This window comes from Cucurbita moschata, unplaced genomic scaffold (assembly GCF_002738365.1).
Source record: "Cucurbita moschata cultivar Rifu unplaced genomic scaffold, Cmos_1.0 Cmo_Scf00005, whole genome shotgun sequence".
Lineage (NCBI taxonomy): Eukaryota > Viridiplantae > Streptophyta > Magnoliopsida > Cucurbitales > Cucurbitaceae > Cucurbita > Cucurbita moschata.
Genome location: NW_019268521.1, coordinates 2,781,690 through 2,802,311, shown reverse-complemented (window position 1 = coordinate 2,802,311; position 20,622 = coordinate 2,781,690). Strand labels below are relative to the sequence as shown.

At 34.6% G+C, this 20,622-nt stretch overlaps 2 protein-coding genes and 3 non-coding genes across 5 annotated transcripts; 1 reads left to right on the top strand and 4 right to left on the bottom strand.

The window, feature by feature from the left end:
* Positions 1–7,421: 7,421 nt before the first annotated feature.
* LOC111443566 (uncharacterized protein ycf45) lies at positions 7,422–13,627 on the bottom strand. Its single transcript, XM_023081433.1, has 9 exons — positions 13,037–13,627; positions 11,841–12,055; positions 11,481–11,631; positions 10,780–10,971; positions 9,808–9,970; positions 9,476–9,720; positions 8,769–8,948; positions 8,502–8,624; positions 7,422–7,868 (listed from the first exon to the last, which is right to left on the bottom strand). Exons 1-9 carry the CDS (start codon positions 13,451–13,453, stop codon positions 7,554–7,556), a joined length of 2,001 nt encoding a protein of 666 aa, XP_022937201.1. The 5' UTR covers positions 13,454–13,627; the 3' UTR covers positions 7,422–7,553.
* A 3,473-nt stretch (positions 13,628–17,100) lies between these two features.
* Positions 17,101–19,492, top strand: LOC111442559 (transcription factor TCP4-like). The gene is made up of 2 exons (XM_023079968.1): positions 17,101–19,156; positions 19,244–19,492. The coding sequence occupies exon 1, from the start codon at positions 17,799–17,801 to the stop codon at positions 19,122–19,124; it is 1,326 nt and encodes a 441-aa protein (XP_022935736.1). The 5' UTR covers positions 17,101–17,798; the 3' UTR covers positions 19,125–19,156; positions 19,244–19,492.
* Positions 19,493–19,566: 74 nt separating this feature from the next.
* Positions 19,567–19,640, bottom strand: TRNAI-UAU. Its single transcript has one exon. It is a non-coding gene; the product is annotated as a tRNA-Ile (tRNA).
* A 228-nt stretch (positions 19,641–19,868) lies between these two features.
* On the bottom strand, positions 19,869–19,942 carry TRNAI-UAU. Its single transcript has one exon. It is a non-coding gene; the product is annotated as a tRNA-Ile (tRNA).
* Positions 19,943–20,075: 133 nt separating this feature from the next.
* On the bottom strand, positions 20,076–20,149 carry TRNAI-UAU. Its single transcript has one exon. It is a non-coding gene; the product is annotated as a tRNA-Ile (tRNA).
* Positions 20,150–20,622: the final 473 nt, after the last annotated feature.

Genomic DNA, 20,622 nt, shown 5'->3' with positions numbered 1-20,622 from the left:
CTTTATCAGCTGCTTTTATCCATTTAAGTCTGTAATAGTCTTACATACTAGCCGATCTTTGAGTTTTCTCTTTCCTAGGAAGAGGTTTCCACACCACGTCCTCGTTGACACTCATTCCTTCCTCCAATCGATGTGGGACCCCCCCAATCCACCCCTTCAAGACCTAGCATCCTTGCTAGCACACCGTCTAGTGTTCACCCCTTTCGAAGCCCAGTGTCCACCCCTTTCGAAGCCCAGTGTCCTCATTGGCACTCATTCTTTTCTGTAATCGAGGTGGGACCCCCAATCCATCCCCTTTCAGGGCCTAGCGTCCGTGCTGACACACCGTCTCATGTCTACCACCTTCGGGGCTCAACTTCCTCACTGGCACATCATTCAGTGTCTTACTGTGATACCATTTATAACAGCTCAATTCCACCACTAGTCGATATTGTCCTGTTTGGAGTTTCCCTCAAGATTCTTATAACGCGTTTGCTAGGGAAATGTTTTCATACTCTTATAAGGAATGTTTCATTCTCTTCCCTCACAATCATTCTCTCCTCTTTCTTTAGCTATTGCCCCTTGCATTATCTATTGCCCCTTGCATGATAGTGATAGCTTACTACTCTATTGTCTATCCATTTTCTCTCCTTTTCTCCTTGACCTCTATCCAGTTTGGATAGACATGATGATGGCATACCCTTCCTCTCAAGCCTGCTGCCTCTTCTCCATATGAGAGAAGCACAAGTCTTACAACATGGGCCATGAGTGTTTATTGGGGGTTTCATATCAAACAAGATGGCTATAAAGAAAGAAGAGATGCTCTTAGAGGCTGTAAATGTCAATATTTGAGCCTCAAAACAAGATAAGATCTCCCCTCCCATGAAAAAATTGGTCACATCCACAAAAAAGCAGCTTCTGCTTTTTCTCAAAACTCTTTAGGATATGAAAAGACTGTAAGTTAATGATAATAATGAACATATAGTCATAGCTTATGCTTTTACTTGATCTATGTCATTAATATCATTAACACGAAAACGACACGATCCAAACTTTGGGTTTGTTAATTAGTACAATGTCACGAGTGCCGAACAGATTAATGAACATGCTGCAACAACATTCCGTTGAAGATCAAGTAGAAACACAACCCAAAATTCACCGAACAAAGTATTGAAACGAAAAAACTTGTATCAAAATCACCGGTTGTAGTTTAGTCAGATCAATCACTTTATAGTTGAGTTGGCCGATTTCATGCCTACCAAACAAACCCATTACCAAATGTTCAAGAACAAGAACATGACATATCTTGGTCATCTTCAAAAACATGCCTTTTCTTTTATGGAGATCTTTTTCAATCACGCATTCATTTCAATAGTCTCCAATATAAACGAGGTAAAAATTTAAAGGAATGCCTTGAACGGTTAGGTCACGTAAATGACTTGTAAAAATGTTTTCAAAGATATATCAGCTTCGTGTTTTAGATGTATCCTCGAAGTGTCGAGTTGTACGTAGTTATTTTTCTTTTTTAGTAGTAATTAAAGATTTAATCGAGACAAAATCTGGAAGAAGATCTTTGTCAACTTTTGTTTAACAACTAATTAAGCACTTAAACGTGGAATTAAAGGCATCCTTTTCTTTCTATTATGTCAATCATATTCTACTTTTTTTTTTTTAATTATTATATTTATATTTATCCATTTACTATGCCGACATATTTCATCTGTAAATTATTTAGTTTTTGATTTTTTTTATTTATATTTTTTAAAAGTGTTTTAATAAATGAAGTCGAGAATTGAAAACGAAAAAAGTTTTAAATTTTGATCAAGATTTGGAGCGCTAAAGGGTCGGGTGAGAAAACAAGCACAATTTTTAAAAACTAAATGGTCATCAAACGAGTATCTTAGTCTTTTGTTTTGGTCTTTGAAAATCAAGCTTATAAATCCTACCTTCATTCCCGAGTGAGTTAAAAAATATATATTATTGTAACAGCCCAAACCCATTGTCTGCTTTGGCTCATTACGTATCGCCGTCCGTCTCATCATTTTAAAATGTGTCTACTAGGGAGAGGTTTTCACACAGTATGTTTGGTTCCCTTGTTCAACCAATGTGAGATCTCACAATCCACCCCTATTGGGGTCAGTGTCCTATCTCACAATCCACCCTTATAGTATATCGTTCGATGTTTGGTTCTAATATTATTTATAACAGCCCAAACACACCAGTAACAGATATTATTCACTTTGACCCGTTATGTATCGTGGTTAGTCTTACGACTTTAAAACGCGTAAGGCAGACGGTGATACATAACCGACTACTACAATTATTTTCTCGCTCTACCTTTTAAAATGATGAAAAGAAAAGTAGAGGATAATGTGAAAAGAAAGGCACTTTGAAAAGGAAAGAGAAGAAAATGGATATAAATTTTATACTTTGCCCACTTGAGAAGAAATAAAAAGATATAAATGAACCGACTTAGATTTTAGGCCTCAAATCCTATTATTATTAAGTTTAAACCCTCTTTGCTTTTGGTCGGCTCTCACATGATCGATACCTTTTGACCCCACATCGATCAAAGAGGAAAACGAATGCCAGCAAGGATGTCGGGCCTCGAAGAAAAGTAGATTGTGAGATCTCACCTCAGTTGAAGAGGAAAACAAAGAATTCTTTATATTGTGGAAACCTCTCTATAGTAGATGCGCTTTAAAAACTTTTAGAGGAAACTCGAAAGGGAAAAACCCAAAAAGGACAATATCTACCGGTGATAGGCTTAAGTGCATACGTGACACTCTGTATAACAATCGATTGGTAAAAATTGATTATATAAGTGATTTTCTTTTACGTGTGATCAAACGCGGAAAGTTCAAATAAAATGTACTCAGAACCAATAAGAATGTGACCCGTCGATAAATTTTCTTTCCAAAGACGGGAAAGACAAAAGCTTTATAACGTTTTATCAAACACCCATATGTTGGCCATGGCCTATTAAAAAAAAAGTTGACTATAGTGAACGCTTTATCGAGTGGCCAAACCATATGATATCATAATTGTTATAAAAAACATATACTTTTGAACATAAACATTAATCATTTACCACTATACGTGTGAAAGTCATATTCTCGAAATTCTTTTGCGCACAAATTGAGTAAAGCATTAACCGTCGGTATCAGCATAGCTCAGCCAACAGTACCACCGAAAAAAACGTATATATTGTTTTTATTATTTCGTCAAAGTCAAAACTTTAGTTTTATATCCAAAGGATAACAATGGTAAGAAAAAGAAATCCATTATCTTCTTTACAAAAAGCAAAGGAAATTATAAAAATTCATCATTACATATGGAACAAAAAAACACATAAATTCTTTGAATTTGCACAATTTTCATGAAATGGCAATACACTTTTTCCCTTTCGGCTCGCCACAATTATTGGTTGAGTTTCGAGAATCGAGTAAACTGCACTGTTTCGACTAACAAAATGAAGTTACGAGAGAAATCAAGAAGAATACTAATGTGGTATATATAGAATCGTATAGTCCCACTCGTTGTCTACAAAACCCACGATTTATTCTCTCTCAATTCACAACCAAAATCAAATGTAAGAACTCAAGCATAGCTTAACTGATAAAAACGCCGACTATTATCACCCAAAAGTTAATGTTTTGATTCCTCTCCCAACCAATGTTTCTTCAATGATGGCGTGGATCAGGTCCTCCAGGGCTGAGTCTTTTGGACACGAAATGTCGTCCAAGCTTCTCTTTTTCTTCAACGATAACCTTCAAGAGTTCTTTGACGTTCTTTACAAAGATCTCGTTCTTCGTATTCGCCAAAGAAGAGGAAGAAGAAGAAGAAGAAAGCAAGCGACTCTCACAAATGGAGGAAGAACACAAGAACATTATGAGCACAAGGCAAAAGAACTTATGATAATGAGCCATTAAAGAGAGTTCTTGAGGTGTTTTGGTTGGATGTTCCAATACTTATAGGCTTATCTATGTGTATATAGATATATATATATATATACTCATAAGGAAGATAAGTCAAGATGTGACGAAAGAGCTGTGTCTTTTATTTTAATAATAACAAAATAAAAGTCAGTGCCTTTCCTATCTAAAAAGCATGTTTAAATGCTGGCTTGGAAAACCCATTTGCCGCAATCTTCCGCCGGCAACTCTATCTTAAAATAAATTAATGAAAACATTTTTTAATACACGAATCGCTAATAATCGTGAGTCAGCCATACAATCGTGAATTTGGATAAGCGAAGGAAAACCAACCACTGCCGCTTGGTTTTAACACTCGAGCGACTGTCATTGAGAGGTGGTTGAAACACTAGAAACGGCGGCCCTGCTCATTTGGACGTTTTCAATTTTTCATAGAATTTTCACGGTTTTTCTAGTCACTCTCGTTTTGGGTCCGTTATTCTGATTGTAATTTTTTTACCCACATGAAAAGTTCTTTCCTTTTTGGTCGATTGTGGGTAAGGAGGGATTCGAACTCCGATGTCATACTTCTCTAATGTAGTAGAGAACGCTCGGATCAAAGGTTAAACTAATGAGTTAGGGTTGATGTTAATGGAGAGGAAATGATGTTGTGAAGAATTGAATTATTGTGAAGATGTGTAAATTTTTAACAGTAAAGTTGGTGGAATTGGCCTTTCTGTTATATGTCCCTTTGGACCAACTATGTCGTTTCTTTGGTGCTATAAGAAGAAAAAGGTTACGTTTTATGCTTTTTTTTTAACGCTAACCTTTTGCTCGGTTTGAAGTTTTTAGCTGCTTGAAACTCGAAACAACCGTCTTTGTAACTCGAGATAATAATTTAACCGGTGGGGTAAGGGTTCCACCATAACCCGCCTTGAAAATGGTGAAAAATTTCCACCGAAAATGAAGGAAGGATTGGAGAGAGATGTATGAGATCCCACCTCGGTTGGAGACAAAAACGAAGCGTTTCTTATAAGGGTGTAAAAACTTCTCCCTAATAGACGCGTTTTAAAACATTGAAGAAAACCCCATAAGGAAAATTCCAAAGAGGATAATATCTACTAGCGGTGGGCTTGAGCTATTACAAATGGTATCAGAGCCAGACACTAGGCGGTGTGCCCACGAGGACGTTGGTCCCCCTTAAAGGAGGTGGGTTGTGAGATCTCATCTCGGTTGGAGAGGGGAACAAAGCATTTATTATAAGGCCGTGGAAACCTCTCCCTAATCAAACGTGTTTTAAAGTCTCGAGGGGAAGTTCGAAAGAGAAAGACCAAGAAGGACAACAGCGTAAGTTTCAATTTACTATATAGTATACAGAGAATGAAGAAAAAGTACATTTTGAGAGCACGGCTGGGTATATATATATATATATAGTTTCAATTTACTAAAGATAGCTTCCAAAGATTTAAACCTACAGGATATAGTTCCCTTCTTCCATCCATGTAGGATCTCACAATCCACCTCCTTAAGGGCCCAATATTCTAGTTGACACACCACCGAGTGTTGGACTCTGAAACCAACTATAACAACTTAATGTCACTGCTAGCAGATATTGTTCGTTTTAGCCCGTTATATATCGTCGTCAGCCTCACAATTTTAAAACATGTCTACTAGGGAGAGGTTTCTACACTCTTACAAGAAATGTTATGTTCCCCTCTTCAACCAATGGGGGATCTGACATGTAATGATTATGGTTGAAATTCCGCCCCCTAAAAAAGATATATTTTTTAATGAGATAGTTATCTTTATTATATTTAACATTTTTTGCTCACTTCTTAGGATATATTAATTTACATTGCCAACAAAAACAATTTTCCTTTTAATAAATATAAAAATTAAAAATTAAAAAAAATGTAATTTTAACAATAAGGTTTTGTGTTGAATATATTTATATAATTAATTTGAGCATTGATTAGCATCAAATTATTTGTATTAATTATCTAATCTCATAATTAGTGATGTTCTAATTGGAGCACTACCTTATGTTCTTGCTACAAACAAAATTAATTAAATCTCATTAATAATATTCCAAATAAAAGTATATTTTCATTATTTATACAAATTTAACAAATATATATATATATATATATTTTTTTTTTTTAATAAAAGACAACAAAAGGACAAATCAAATAAAAATGGATCTCAAATAGGCCAATGTGAAATTAATACATTAAAATAAAATAATTTATTTTTGTCTTTTTTTTTTAATTTTATTTTAAGATTTCTTTTTTGTTTAAGGAAATATTTGATGAATGAGGTATGTCCCACAAAATGTTGACTTTGACCTTCCCAACAGCTATGGCCTTTTAATTTTTAAAATGAGGTTTGACTTTATGCCTCAGGATTTGAACCCTTTAATATAATGCTCACTTACTAACTTAAATTAGTTAGTAAGATAAGTTTTTTTATTAAAAGAAAAAAAAAAATTAAAGAATACCCTTAAAAAAAATTTGTAATTATTTCAAAAAAGTTGGTTAAAATAAAATATACTGAGAAGGAATCGCTACAAGGGAAGTAAGATTTGGATTACCTCGTGTTAATGGAATATTTCAAGCAAGAGCACTTATTTGAGATTCGAATCACTCTATAAGTAAGATCAATCATGTCAAGTTTGAATGATTTTAAACCTGCAATATAAACGAAAGGAAAGCAAAAATGCTCTTTTTACTGCATTTTCAAGTCTCCTCTATAAAGATAACATACATGGTTATATCTCCGCAACGACCCAATTGCAAGAGCGGGAGCTCTACCAACTGAACTATATCCCTCGAGCCAATAAGAACACTTGGATTATAACAAAATGAGACTAAAAAAATTGGTACTTTTCCACTCTAGCTTAATGGATTTTGTGGGTTTTTAGAGGAAAGAACAATGTTTAGTGGGGACTTTTTTTTTTTTTAGGGTTCTTGTATTTGGAAGAGTGCCCTAAATGGAACAATAGTGGGAATTATAAAATGGATTCAATAAAACAAAGAAATCCCAACCTTTGATGCATCTACCATTACTTATGTTTTTTTTGTTTATATTTAATTAAAAAAGAGAAAATTCTTTGACATGCGAATGTTGTTAAGAAAATGACCGAAATTCTAATAGGAAAGATCATGATTTTATTGGTACGAAGTTTGAAGGATAGGGTAGTTTTGTTTGAACTTCAGTCTTGTGAATGAAATCCTCAAAGAATTCAGGATGAAAAAGGAGATAGCCTCGAGATCTTTGTTATGAAAAACTAAGAAAAATTCAATGACCCTTTATCTTGAAAGTCGTACTTGTATTTTAGCGTATTCTATGAGCAATAGGATCTCTATCGTCTTCAAGGAAAGGAGAGGTGCATACCTTAAGGAGGGAGTAATCCCTTATTTTCTTGGGTTGTACCTCTTGTTCTTCCTAGAGTTCAAAGACGGAAGAGAGAGATTAAACTATCGACTTTTGAAATTGTCTTATTCTTCTTATATTCAACAATGGTAGAAATGAGAGATCGAATTATCAACTTTTGTGGTACACTAGAAACTTAGTCATGTAAATCAAGGTTATGAGAATGCTAACACATTCAATTATAGTTGTAACCTAGTATTTACATGTTTGATACACATCCAATTATAGCTATTCAAGAAGTAACGGTAACCTATCTACACTATAGAGAGATCCATTCGTGTCACCAGCGGAACCAATGAAGTCGTCAAACTCGGTAGTAGGATCTACTTTTCCAAGTGTTTTCACATTTTCATCCACATTAGATATCAAGGGTAAGATTCGGAGACGAACGTTCTCCTCCGTCTCCGTGCCGATTCTCTCCGACTGTAGATGATACTTCCGAATAAGGTCCATCTGAAGAGACAGGATGTGGGGTGGCCTAGGGAGGAGCTCAACAGACTCTTCTCTAGGGATAACTATCTGCTCAATGGCCATTCTGGCTTCCTGTGCGGTAGCAAGCAATAAAAGAACTGCAAGTGCTATGATGTGTAGTGAACAGAACATATTCATCAAGAAGATAACTGGCAAAGATTGATGAAAACAGCTAATTTCTGCCCTGGAATGGTAAATTATGGTTTCAAGAACATAATAACCTAACCCAAATCTTTTACCAGCCACCAAAAGAACTGTGTTTTTCTAAAAGAAACAACTCTCATGGTTAAGAATCACGAACCTCAACAATGGTACGATATTGTCCATTTTGAGCATAAGCTCTCATGGCTTTGCTTTGAACTTTCCCAAAATGCCACGTACCAATGGAGATGTATTCCTTACTTATAAACCCATGATCATTCCCTAAATTAGCCGATGTGGGACTCCTCTCCCAACAATCCTCAACATCCACGCCGTTGGAGGTGGGGGAGAGATGGTGACATGTATACACGTTATTATTCGAACGTAGATAGAAGTATTGTTTATGAGCTTAATTTTTAAAAATAGAAGATGAAAAACAAGATGATTATCAAATGAAGTTTTTGAAGTTTTGAAACTATTAGGACCAAATAAAAACTAATCTCAAGTTAAATGGACCAAAAGTGTACTATGCATATATAAAAGAAAATGAAAGATCAGACATACCTCCAAAGCATCAATTTTCTCAGAAGATCTTGTCCTGCTCAATGATTCAAAATCTTCTCCCTCATCTTCCTGATCAAGAATTAGTGCCCTTAAGGTCCTCGTGATATGCACTAATGAACCAGTCTACAAGGGGAAAAAGAAGAGTGGATGATTACTGAGTAGGACACGAGAATTTGAACTTCTGACTTCAAGTAAAGAAGTACATGTCAAGTGTCGTAGACAATATTAGTACTCGTTTCTAGCTTGTAAATCTAGAGATATTGATACCTTAATCGCGTAAATGGGTATGTCGTGAGATTTTGCAGCTGCTTGAATCCCAGCATTCTTTTTGAGCTTGGACTGCAAGGCAAAAAGGGCATCTGCCTCACTGATATTATCAGTAAAATGGATGGACACATCATTCATCCTTAACTGCTTGAATCCTTGGATCACGCTTTCTTCCAATACCTACAACAGCTGCACATTTAATAAGTTCCACAACCAACAGCTATTCCCTTAACCCTAAAAGTATACAATATCTTACTGCTGGAATGTTAAAATGTTTCAGATATGCCGATAATACGTAGTGTGACTTACTCCACTGTCCGGTAACAGCAACGTTTAAACTATAGTGTTATGAATCACGACTTTCCACAGTAGTATGATATTATCCACTTTGAGCATAAGCTCTCATGGTTTTGCTTTGGACTTCCCCAAAAAGCCTCATGTGATCATTCCTAAATTAGTTAACGTGGGACTTCCTCCCAACAATCCCCACCATATTGAACCGACATATTTCGTCTCAGTTCCAAACAGAAAGATTCAAAGAATTGAAACAAGATTCATAGACACTTTCAGTTAGCTGAATTTTTATGAAAGTAACAATTAGTTCTAAGCATGAAGAGGATGTTCATAATAAACTATTAACATTAGTTCTAAGCATGAAGAAGATGTTCATTGCATTCATTTGTCAAAGTTGAAAGATTGTATCTTACCCCATAGACAAACAGACGAAGTGGAATCTTTCCTTCATCTTCTTCAGAGGATTCTCCTGCAGGTGGAAGGATCTCAAACGATATCTCACTGGGCTGCTGACCACTTTTCTCATAATACGCATCGGAAGCATTCACTGGAGCTTCATCCTTATTGTGGGAGAAAGTGGATACGAAGGTATCACTTTGTATAGTTTCTTTCCCCTCTGTAGTATTGATCCTTCGAACTTCAACATTAGGAAAACGACCTTCACAAAAGAAGTGGTGACAATAAGCTGAAAGTGGTTGCTGCAGGCTGCTTCAAATTTCCATATTATTTAATAACAATTGTTTACCACAAAGAACGGCGTCAACAGTTGCGTCGAGGCTACGATGAACTCTCAACTCAGTCTTCGATATGATCTCTACCCCACAAGTAAATGTTGAAGGTCCTTTTCTTTCCAGCACAGTCTTTTGAACACGTCTCCGGCTTGCCTCCTCATCCCCAAGAGTTACACTCTGTAAAATGATTTTATTGAGCTATAAGTTCCGAAGTTACAAAGTGCGCGCGCACACACATTTAAGCTCATTACGTCATAAAAGTAAGTGAGTTTTAAAGACGAACTACGAATATAACAGCTAAAGTCCACCACTAGCAGATATTGTCTTTTTCGGAATTTCTCTTTCGGGCTACCTCTCAAGGTTTTTAAAACGCGTCTGATAGGGAGAGGTTTCCACACCCTTACAAAGAATGTTTTGTTCTCCTCCCCAACCGATGTGGGATCTCACAATTCACGCCTCCTTCAGGGCCTAGCGTCCTCGCTGGCACACCGCCCGGTGTCTAGCTCTAATACCATTTGCAATAGCCCAAATCCACCGCTGGTAGATATTGTCCTCTTTAGGCTTTCCCTATCGGGTTTCCTCTCAAGATTTTTAAAAGTCGTTTGTTAGGGAGAGGTTTCTACTCTCTTATAAAGAATGTTTCGTTCTCCTCTCCAACCGGTGTGGGATCTCACAACGAAGTACTGCGAAGGGAGACACTATTTCCTCTCTCTTCGCGAGACACTATTTCCAATCTCATGCTAAACTTGAAAATCCAGCAGTAAAGGACCCCGTTAACAAAATTAGAGAAATCAATTGAATTAAGAGGGAAATAACACTCAACCACCAACAAGAAGGAAGAAAGGTAAATAGTCCCATGCACTCTGAGAACAAGTATATATTGTGCAACAGTCTATTCTTAAGCATTTGTTAAAATACCCATCACTCGCTGTACTTGAAAAATCAAAATAATCAGAAGAATGCAGTGAGGTAAGAACAGATCACACCTGTATTCCTCCAACAAGCATCTCCAGTAAAGGATTCATGATCAGGTTTTCAATTGTAACTCCATGAGCAGTAGCAACTAGCTGAATACCACGTTGGGCTATGGTGCTTGCAGCCATGGCTTCAAGTTTTGTGCTTATTTCATCTATAATAATTACTTGAGGCATATGGTTTTCAACTGCTTCAATCAAAACCTGATAAAGAGAAAAATGTAAGAGATCAATAAACATGAATAAGATGATTGGAATCGCAATCAACTCATTACTGTACCCAAACATATAATGCGCGAGAAGTGAAAAAGATGAATCAACCCCACGAATGAAATTTTGCTGCTAATGTTGTTGCAATTGTCTTATATAGATTGGTCACAAGGCTTATTAGCCTGAACTGTTTTACTTTATTGGCCTAGTCATTTTTTGGGAATCAAACACACGCCAGTCTCATTCGTGGCTGAATCTATATCCCCCTCTCATAAAACTTGCAAAAGACTTTCTAGATATCCTCCTTTAAATCTTCCAAATTATCCTGATAAAAGTTCATCATGAAACCATCAGGTCTGAGAGCCTTATTTCTATCAAACCCAAAAAACAACCATTGCCATACCTTACCCAAAAGTCACCATCACCCGGTCGAAGTAAGTACCTAGGAACGAAGTCTTGTTGGTTCAGAAAGACAAATGCAGAAATTGAGTTTCATGTCATACCTTATGTTGCATATCAGAGTCTGGAACCTGCATTCGACGAGCATTACCAATTCCTGCATGAGGTATATCACCATCACCACCAATCTCATTGGAGGTGTCTACAATCATTACACGCTTCTTGAAATCATTAGCAAGAATCCTAGCTATTTCCCTACAAAAATGTCACAGAGCATTACTCAAGGATTTCCACATAAAAAAATCGTAAATTATCTCTAAATTATACTATCTAACGTAACATTTATAAGGTACTCTGGTTCTGTCAGCTTGAAATAGAGATCCACAAATTAAGGTATTTCCTTTTTCAAAATCTCTTGGGCTTTAAGAAAGATTATGTATGTACAAGACTAAAAATTTACTAACCTGATAATTGTGGTTTTTCCCACCCCTGGAGGCCCAATGAGCAACAAAGAAGACCCATCTTGAATCAAATCCCTCAGCAAGATGGCACTTCCTGAGATAGCTCGACCCACACGACAAGTTAGACCAATAATTACACCTTTTCGATTCCTGATGGCACTGATCCGATGCAATGTTCTACTAATGCCAGCTCTATTGTCAATGGCAAAGTCACCGACCTGCAATGCATTAGTACAAAGATCTTGACATGGTTTTTATTTCAAGTGGTTAAAACTTATACTTTAATTTACTAAGCCGCATGAGCTAAGCTTTTTTATCCTTTTGGAGGAGTAAGAAGTGGGGGATTTTAATCCTAGCAAGTCTTTTTTTTTTTTTGTACTGATTGATCTTTTTCGGTTAAATTACTAAATTACAAGTTTAGTTTCTAAATGTTTATATTTGTGTCTAATAGATCACTCAATTTTAAAAGTTTATAATTAGTCTTCATACCTTTAATTCTATATCTAATAGGTTCCCACGTATTCAAAATTTAAATTTTATGTCTAATGGGACATTGAACCTTCAGTTTTGTGTCTATTATACCCGTGAGTTTGAAAAAAATGTAGAATATCAAGAACTTATTCGACCCAAAAGTAAATTCATGCACCAATTGGACAAATTTGAAAGGTTAAGAACTTATAAAACTTCAATCACCTACTAACACAAAATTGAAAGTTTAAAAATCTATTAGACCTTTCTCAAAGTTTAGGGATCATAGCGATATTGACTTGAACGCTCGTAGACTAAACATGTAATTCGACCACATTTTTTACGAACCCAGCATTAATCAAAGAACCAACCATCCTGTCCTATTTGAACTTTAGAGTAATACCAAGTTACCAACTGGCCTTCCACCAATTACTTGGCGGTACAGTGAGAAATTTCCAAGTTCCAAAATCCTTGAGGCCTTCACCTCCTCAAAGACAACTTTTCTCCAGTTCATACCAGTCGAGATTCTCATACTACAGACATGAATTGAACACAACACTCCTAATCTGCCAGTCTTAGTAAGATTAACGCTACTCCACTTGGTCGCCATTAACAACCAGCTTTAGAAATAAACTTGGAAAACTTACCAGACAAACAATCGAACAGGACGTGGGCAGTCTTATCAAAATAAATAAACAAGCAAAAGAATGTGAACAAAGAGCCGAACATACCTTGGAAGTGGCAAACCGTAGGTCATCAACAGTTATTTGAGAATCGGAGAGCAAGAAATCCCCAGTAGGAAACCGAGCCAGTGGTTTCCGACCCAAATCCAAGACAACTTCAATCAGTTGGTGACACTCCTCATGCTCCCTTATTCTACGCCGCATTTCTTCAGGTAAGAGCACCAACAACCGGTCCAATTCATCGTCGAATTCTTCATCACGGGAAGAAATTTCAGGGGAATTCATAGAGCACAAACATAATCGTCGATTCCCAGATGCCCGATTCACGAGAAACTGATAAATCAATGATCGTTGAGGAAATAGTTGAAGGGATTGACGGTGAAACTTGGGAAGAAGAGCTTGGCACTTGAGCTGGATTGTTGGAGGAAGAAGAAGAAGATGATTGAGCTGTGTAAACGTAAGCATCTGTTAATGGCGGGAAAAGTTGAAACCCTACTCTTGATTTCAACTTCCCTCGAAAAACTATCAAACAGTTCTTCAGTATCCGATTGGTAGAATTTTCACTTCTTTCTGGCCACAAACATGGAAGAAGATGACTGATCTTTCTCCATTGATCTTCGAATTTGCAATAAGTGATAATTATTATTTTTCATACAATAAAATAAATAATTTACTTTCAAATTTGAATAAATATCTTTAGCCCTAAATTTAAATAAATATTAATGTGAGGGTACTAATAAAAATTAGAGCCGGGTTGGGCTTACTTTTTTCATTCACTAATGGGCCACAAATCAGCCCAATTAAAGAGACGGGCCCAATTAAAATTGGGCTTATAATCCAATTCTCCAAAATTAATGGGTTCGATTGTCGAGTTTTTTTTTTTTATTATTATTATTATTTAAAAATTTTATAGTTAACTAAAATTTCATAAAATTCAAATACCAAACATTTGTAAATCATAATGCATCGTTAATATCGATTACAAATATTAAATATTTTTAAAATATAGTATGATTTAGTTAGATTGTAACTCTATTTTTAGATTGGTCGCGTTGACTTGGTTAAAAAAATATCAATTTACAAATGAAATCGAATCATATAAATGTTACCATAATCCAAAACACTCCAAAATATAAAGTTTTTCAATATTATAAGATAATATTTGGATAATATATTAGTTATAGAATATATCAAATATAATATTTTTCGTTTTATAATTTGATTGGTAGTATATTTTATTTTATTTTTAATATTTAATTAATTTATATTTTTTCTTATTTGTATAATTAGTCGGTAGGCTTGTATCGTATTTCGATCCCTATTCTATTTCTCATTCCTAACAAAAAAAAATAATAATATTATTAAAAATTAGAACTATTAATTAATTAATTTTAGATATAGATAATTAAAAAGTTTTTTTTTTGGTAAAGTTGAAATTAAAAATATGAATTTAGTGGACTATTTATATGGACGGTGACTGGGATGCGTACGTATCTAGTCACTCCCACACGTACGAATATATAAATTAATTTTATTTTATTAGTCATTTGTTTTGTTTTGTTTATTATTATATTATTCCATTTTATTTTTAATTATTCCGTGTTTTATTTCAACTAAAAAACACAATAAAAAACAAAATTAAATCAATCAAGAAAATGACCAATTTCCGTGCCAAATAATTATTGATATCCTTGTGGGGAAATGAAAGCTTTATTTAAACCTTAAATAAATAAATAAAATTGCATGCGACAACGTGGTTGGTTTTATTTTTTAGAATATGGTTTAAACATATAAAAAACGATCTTATCCACCTTATAATTATTAAAACCGCTACCTATAATATAAATATACCATATAGTTCTATCCATTATTTTTAAATTATTTTTCATTCAAAACCTTATTTTAAATTTTATATACTAGAAATTATCAATTCAATTTTCTGATACAATAATATATACAAATCTATTTATGTTGAATTTGTCATTTTCATATGATCGAATTTTGTTAATGGTAGGTGAAATTTTATTATAAATAGTATTTGAGTGACGTGTTAATATGCTTAAATATTTTAAATAAAATCATATTCTGTACCCTATTTTAACTTTTTTGTTTTTATATTTTAGAAGGACCAGTTTGATAATATTTTTTATAAATCGAGAATTTTATATGATTCAAAATTAATTATTAAAAATCTAAAGAAAAGTGTTTATTATACCTTTTATAATATTTTTAGCATAGTTGATTTTGTTTAATTTTAATCTTTTAACTTTTAAACTATTTATTTATAATCTTAAAAATATCAAAAAAAAAATATATATATTTTGTTGTTAACTTCCTATCGAATCGAGTTTAATACAGATTTATTCATAGGTTTAAATTTTTTTAAAAAAATTCTCAGTTTCCTTTTTTTATATATCATACGAGGTGCGCGTGTCTGACTTGAATATAACAACGTGACACCAGGGAACACGCTTCCAATAATTTTCTGTTTTACTCTCTAAATTATGAATTTTTTAATATACAAATATAATCTACACAAAATTGAAAAATATAAAGATTTATTAAATATAAATATATATTTATATTTAATTATTTTTAAAAAAATTATTAATTATTCTTGTCTTGCTCCCTAACGTTTTTTAATCCATTAAATTATTAATAGTCAATAATTAATAAAAAAAATTAAATTATAATACAAATATCATAGAGTATTAATTAATAAAAAAAATTAAAAATGGATGAATAAAATAATTAATTCATTCTTAATAATAAAATTAAAAATATTTTGAATATAACTATAAAGCTCACAATTATGGTTCGTTTTGGTCCGCTATGTATCGACATCAGTATCACAATTTTAAAACACGTCTGTTATATAGATTTCACACCCTACTAAATGATGTTTCGTTTCTTTCTCCAACGGACATGGAATTTGATAATTAACGAAAACAACCACAAAAATTATTATAAGTTGGCCGCTTTTTATTTAAAAAAATAATAATAATAATAAAAGTTTAATAGGCTGGATTTGACGGCATTATATATTTAATAAATTTTTTAGTACGCCAATCATTGGTCCAAATCAAATCTCCGAGACATACCGTCCAATATCCATCCATTTATTATTAATTCATACAATTTTATTAAATTCCTAATTATTTTCCTTTTTTTAGATACCTAATAATTAAAAGGAACACGCCGCCTGTATTAAATAAATAAAATTCGGATAATCCAGGTGGGATTTTATATTTAATCTATTAAATAATAATATAAAAAATACAACATTTAAATTTTTATAAGTTTTTAAGTTTAAAAATTAAAAAAAAAAAACATAATTTGTGGTAATTGAATTATGTCGTATTTCATTGATTGTAACCTCTCTAAATAATTTATAACAAATATATTATTTTATTTTATTCGTACTTTTTATATAATTTTAAATTAAATAAATTTATATTTTAAATCAGCTGTCATGGATGACGTCCCCCTCCTCTTTATTGAAGCAGTGGATGAAAGAATAATAATTAATGGTTTTAATTATTATAATACAGAAACAGAATTTATATCTTTTTTTAAGTAACCTTATTTTAGTTAAATTTGAGATGATTTTAAAAAGAAAAAGTTTATAATTAATTACAATTAATCGCAATAATTTATTTATTTATTTTTTATTTTTTAATTAAAAGTTCTATAATAATTTAACTGAACGGTTAGGATCGAATAACGATTCCACTCACTTTTACTGATTTGTATGATAATAATTCACGTTTTATCATCATTTTTTTAAACAAAGTAATTGCATCATAGAAAATATTAAAATAATTAATTTTTTTTTCGTCATTTTTATAAAAAATATATTTAACTAACTATAGTTTTGGCTGGACGTATATGAGAAACACATACAAATAATACAAGAGACCTAATATCCGTACATGGTAAATTGTAAATAAAATTTAAAATTTATATATTTTTAATTTTTAATTAGTTTATTTAAAATTTAAAAATATAATTCAACTAATTAAAATATAATAAAATTATACTTAATTGGGAGAAAAATAAAATTTAAAATTAAGAGAGAGAAAGAGGAGAGAGGGGGGGGCGCGGTGCAAAAGCAAAAGGCTGGCGGAGGCTGCGACTGGCACAAACAGGGCCTCTTATTATAGGCCCATCTCCATCATCACCATCATCACATTTCCCATGAACTTTTTGAATCCCTCCATTTCTTTTTCCACTAATTTTTAACTTTCCAATTCCCTCTCTGTTTCTCGGAAGTTGCGACGCTTTTGATTTCTTTATCAGCTCCGTCGTCGATCTGTAAAGCGTCTGAGGAGATGGGTTAGGGGTTTTAGGATCGATTCGGATGAGATTTGATTGGGGTTTTGATTTTGAGGGCTTCATGGTGAGCGGCGGGAAGATTCAATGGCGGAGACCTTTTGGAGAGGTTTTAGAATCAATGGTGGTTTTAGTTGCAGAAGCCATTATCGGAAAGTGAAGCGGAATCGGAATCGGTATCGGAATCGGAATCGGAATCAGCAGTCGATTCAAGCTGGAAGAGGGGTATCTCAAGGGTCTGAGTCTGGATCCAGATCATCATTGTCGCCGCCGTCGTCATCATCTTCTTCTTCATCGGCGGTACCGGAGTCGGGTTATAACGTTCGGTAAAACAGGGGAGGAAGATAAAGAAGAAGATGAACGGAACCTCCAGTATTTATATGCGAGTTTAGATTCACGAGAAACCAAGAAGCGTCCCTGCTTTCCTCCGGTGTTGGATTCATCTCCCGCCGGGTGGAGCTTCCAAGATGAAGGAAGAATGGGGGAGTTCTGGAATCAACGGCCTGGGAAATCACCGAAACCGGAAGTAAGAAGCAGAGGCGGTGGCGGGGGCGGTGTAAGCGATGTCGTGGAGGTTCAAGGAGGTCGTATTGTTCGTTCGATTGGAAGAAAAGACCGTCACAGTAAAGTTTGCACGGCGAAAGGTACAAGGGACCGTCGAGTTAGACTTTCGGCTCACACCGCTATCGAGTTCTACGACGTGCAGGACCGCCTTGGCTATGACCGGCCGAGCAAGGCCGTCGACTGGCTGATCAAGAAGGCGAAACCCGCCATAGACAAGCTTCGAGAGCTTCCTGGATGGAATCCAAACGTTGTCGATACGAACACCGGAAAATTGGCAACGCACGAGGAGAAGAACAGTGAATACAAGATTCCGGTTGCTAATCACCCGCCGGAGGGGAGTATCACTAGAAATAGTAATCGGAGAGCGAATTTCGTGTTCGGCGACGGCGGAATTTCGGAATGTACTATGCAGAATTTGGAGAAGACTTCAACAGAGGAAAACCCTAATAGCGACAACTCCTGTTTTCTTCCGCCATCGTTCAATTCGGATTCGATCGTTGATAGCTTCAAATCGTTTTTACCGATGACCACGACGGCAGCAGCAGAGACGCCGTCGTCGATTTTCGAGTTCGACACATTCCCGCCGGATTTACAATCCAGAACCAGTAGCCGATCGCAAGATCTACGGCTTTCCTTACAGTCTCTTAAAGCCCCAAATTCAAATCTCGAATCGGAAGGAACTCAGCATCCAATTCCTCAAAATCATCAAAACGACCAATCATTTTTCTCTGGAACAACATCATTATATGGCTTCGATGAATGGTCGGAGCAGCAACCTCAATCGGCCATGGAAATCAACCGATTCCAGAGGATAATGCATCGGAACACAGTGAGTGCTGATCATAGTAGCGGCGGATACGGCGGAGACGCCGGAGCTGGAGGTGAGAATGGAGAATTCTTATACAACTCGCAGGTAACAACCTCGAATTTTCCGCCGGCGTCGCCATATCTGCAACCGCTATTTGGAGAAAACCAATTGGTTTCTCAGAGGGGACCCCTTCAGTCCAGTTACACGCCCTCGATTCGCGCTTGGATAGACCCATCAATCGCCTTCGTCGACAATCAACAACAACATGTAACTCCACAGTCGATGAACCCATCTTCATTTCCGGGTCTTGGATTCGCCTACGGCGGATTCTCCAGGTTTCTAATTCCGGCGCTGATCCCGGGTGAAGAGGAACAACACGATGGCATGTCTGAAAAGCCATCCTCTGCTTCCTCCAACTCCCGCCATTGTTAAACACAACTGCTCAAATCCCTCTCTCCATTTCTGTAAGAAATCACAATACATCAATACACTGTTTTACTGAATTCCGCTTCTGAGCATCGCGAGTTCATCTGGAAGTTCTTTGTTTGCAGGCTTGTGAAGTAATAAAGTCAGTTAAAGCTGTGCTGCTGGGTTGTTTGCAGGGAGCAGGATCTGGGTGTGTTTCTCTAATTCATAGCTTTGTTCATCGTAAACCATGGTGGGTGTATTTTAATGGCGGAGAATTTACGTTTTATAAGATTGTACAACATTTTCCAGTCCTTGTTCTTGCAGCTTTTTTCCCTTGTGTTTCATGATGATAATAATGGATACCCAATTTCCAGAAAAGGAATTTATTCAAAGTTCTTCTGGTCTTCAAATGCTCTGATATGGTAGGGTTATCCATATATATATTAAAAAGGGTATATAATTTTACTGGTTCCGGCGGGGTTCGAACCCGCGACCTTCGGCTCATAAGACCAACGCTCTAACCAACTGAGCTACGGAACCCTTAATGGACAAATTAAATCAATTTGTAAATGAAAATAATATAATAAAAGGGTTGTAATTAAAGCAATATTTACATGAAAATAAAATAATAATAAATTTATAAACCAAAGTAATTTAAACCTTTATGGGCTTCCAATTGGGTTTCGAACCTGCAACTTTTGCTTATAAAAACCAAGACTCTAATTAATAAGTTAATATAAAATATACCGTTATTTAGATATTAATTATTGGTTCTAGCGGGGTTCGAACCCGCGACTTTCGGCTCATAAGATCAACGCTCTAACCAACTGAGCTACAGAACCTTAAATGTTTTGATTAAATGGATTTTTAAATGAAAATAATATGATAATAAATAATAAGTAATTAGAAAATTTTAACAACGTTTTAAATAAATTATTATATATAATATGCTCCTACTGCTTAAATTTAAATTATTGGTTTCGGCGGGGCTCGAACCCGCAACCTTTGGCTCATAAGACCAACGCTCTAACCAACTGAGCTACGAAACCTTAGATGTTGTAATTAAATCAATACTTAAATCAAAATAATATAATAATAGATTTAAAAATAATAAGCATATTGAGAGATTATTAAATATTTATACCTCGAAAAACCCGCAACTTTCTGCTCATGAGACCAATATTTTAATTAAATCTATATTTACATGAAAATAATATAATAAAAAGCTCATGAGACCAATGTTTTAATTAAATCTATATTTACATGAAAATAATATAATAAAAATGATATATAAAATGATTGGTTTTGACGAGACTTAAACCGGCGATGTGAATGTTTGCATAATCCACTGTACCTAAATGGTGTGAAAGTTATATTATTTATAATCAAATAAATTACAAAGATATGAGAAGAGTAATAAATGAAAAGATATCTATGCTAAGAAAGACAAATATATATATATATATATATATATATATATATATATATGATATATATGGTAAACTATAATTTATTCCTTCAA

Bases quoted from the DNA above. Each gene is read 5' to 3' on its own strand.
- LOC111443566 (XM_023081433.1), bottom strand. From the start codon at position 13,453: ATGCTTACGTTTACACAGCTCAATCATCTTCTTCTTCTTCCTCCAACA. The intron at 9,721-9,807 runs GTAAACAATTGT...TCTTTTGTGAAG, and splicing joins TGTTGACGCCGTTCTTTGTG to GTCGTTTTCCTAATGTTGAA. The intron at 7,869-8,501 runs GTATGTCTGATC...GCTACCGCACAG, and splicing joins AGAAAATTGATGCTTTGGAG to GAAGCCAGAATGGCCATTGA.
- LOC111442559 (XM_023079968.1), top strand. From the start codon at position 17,799: ATGGGGGAGTTCTGGAATCAACGGCCTGGGAAATCACCGAAACCGGAA.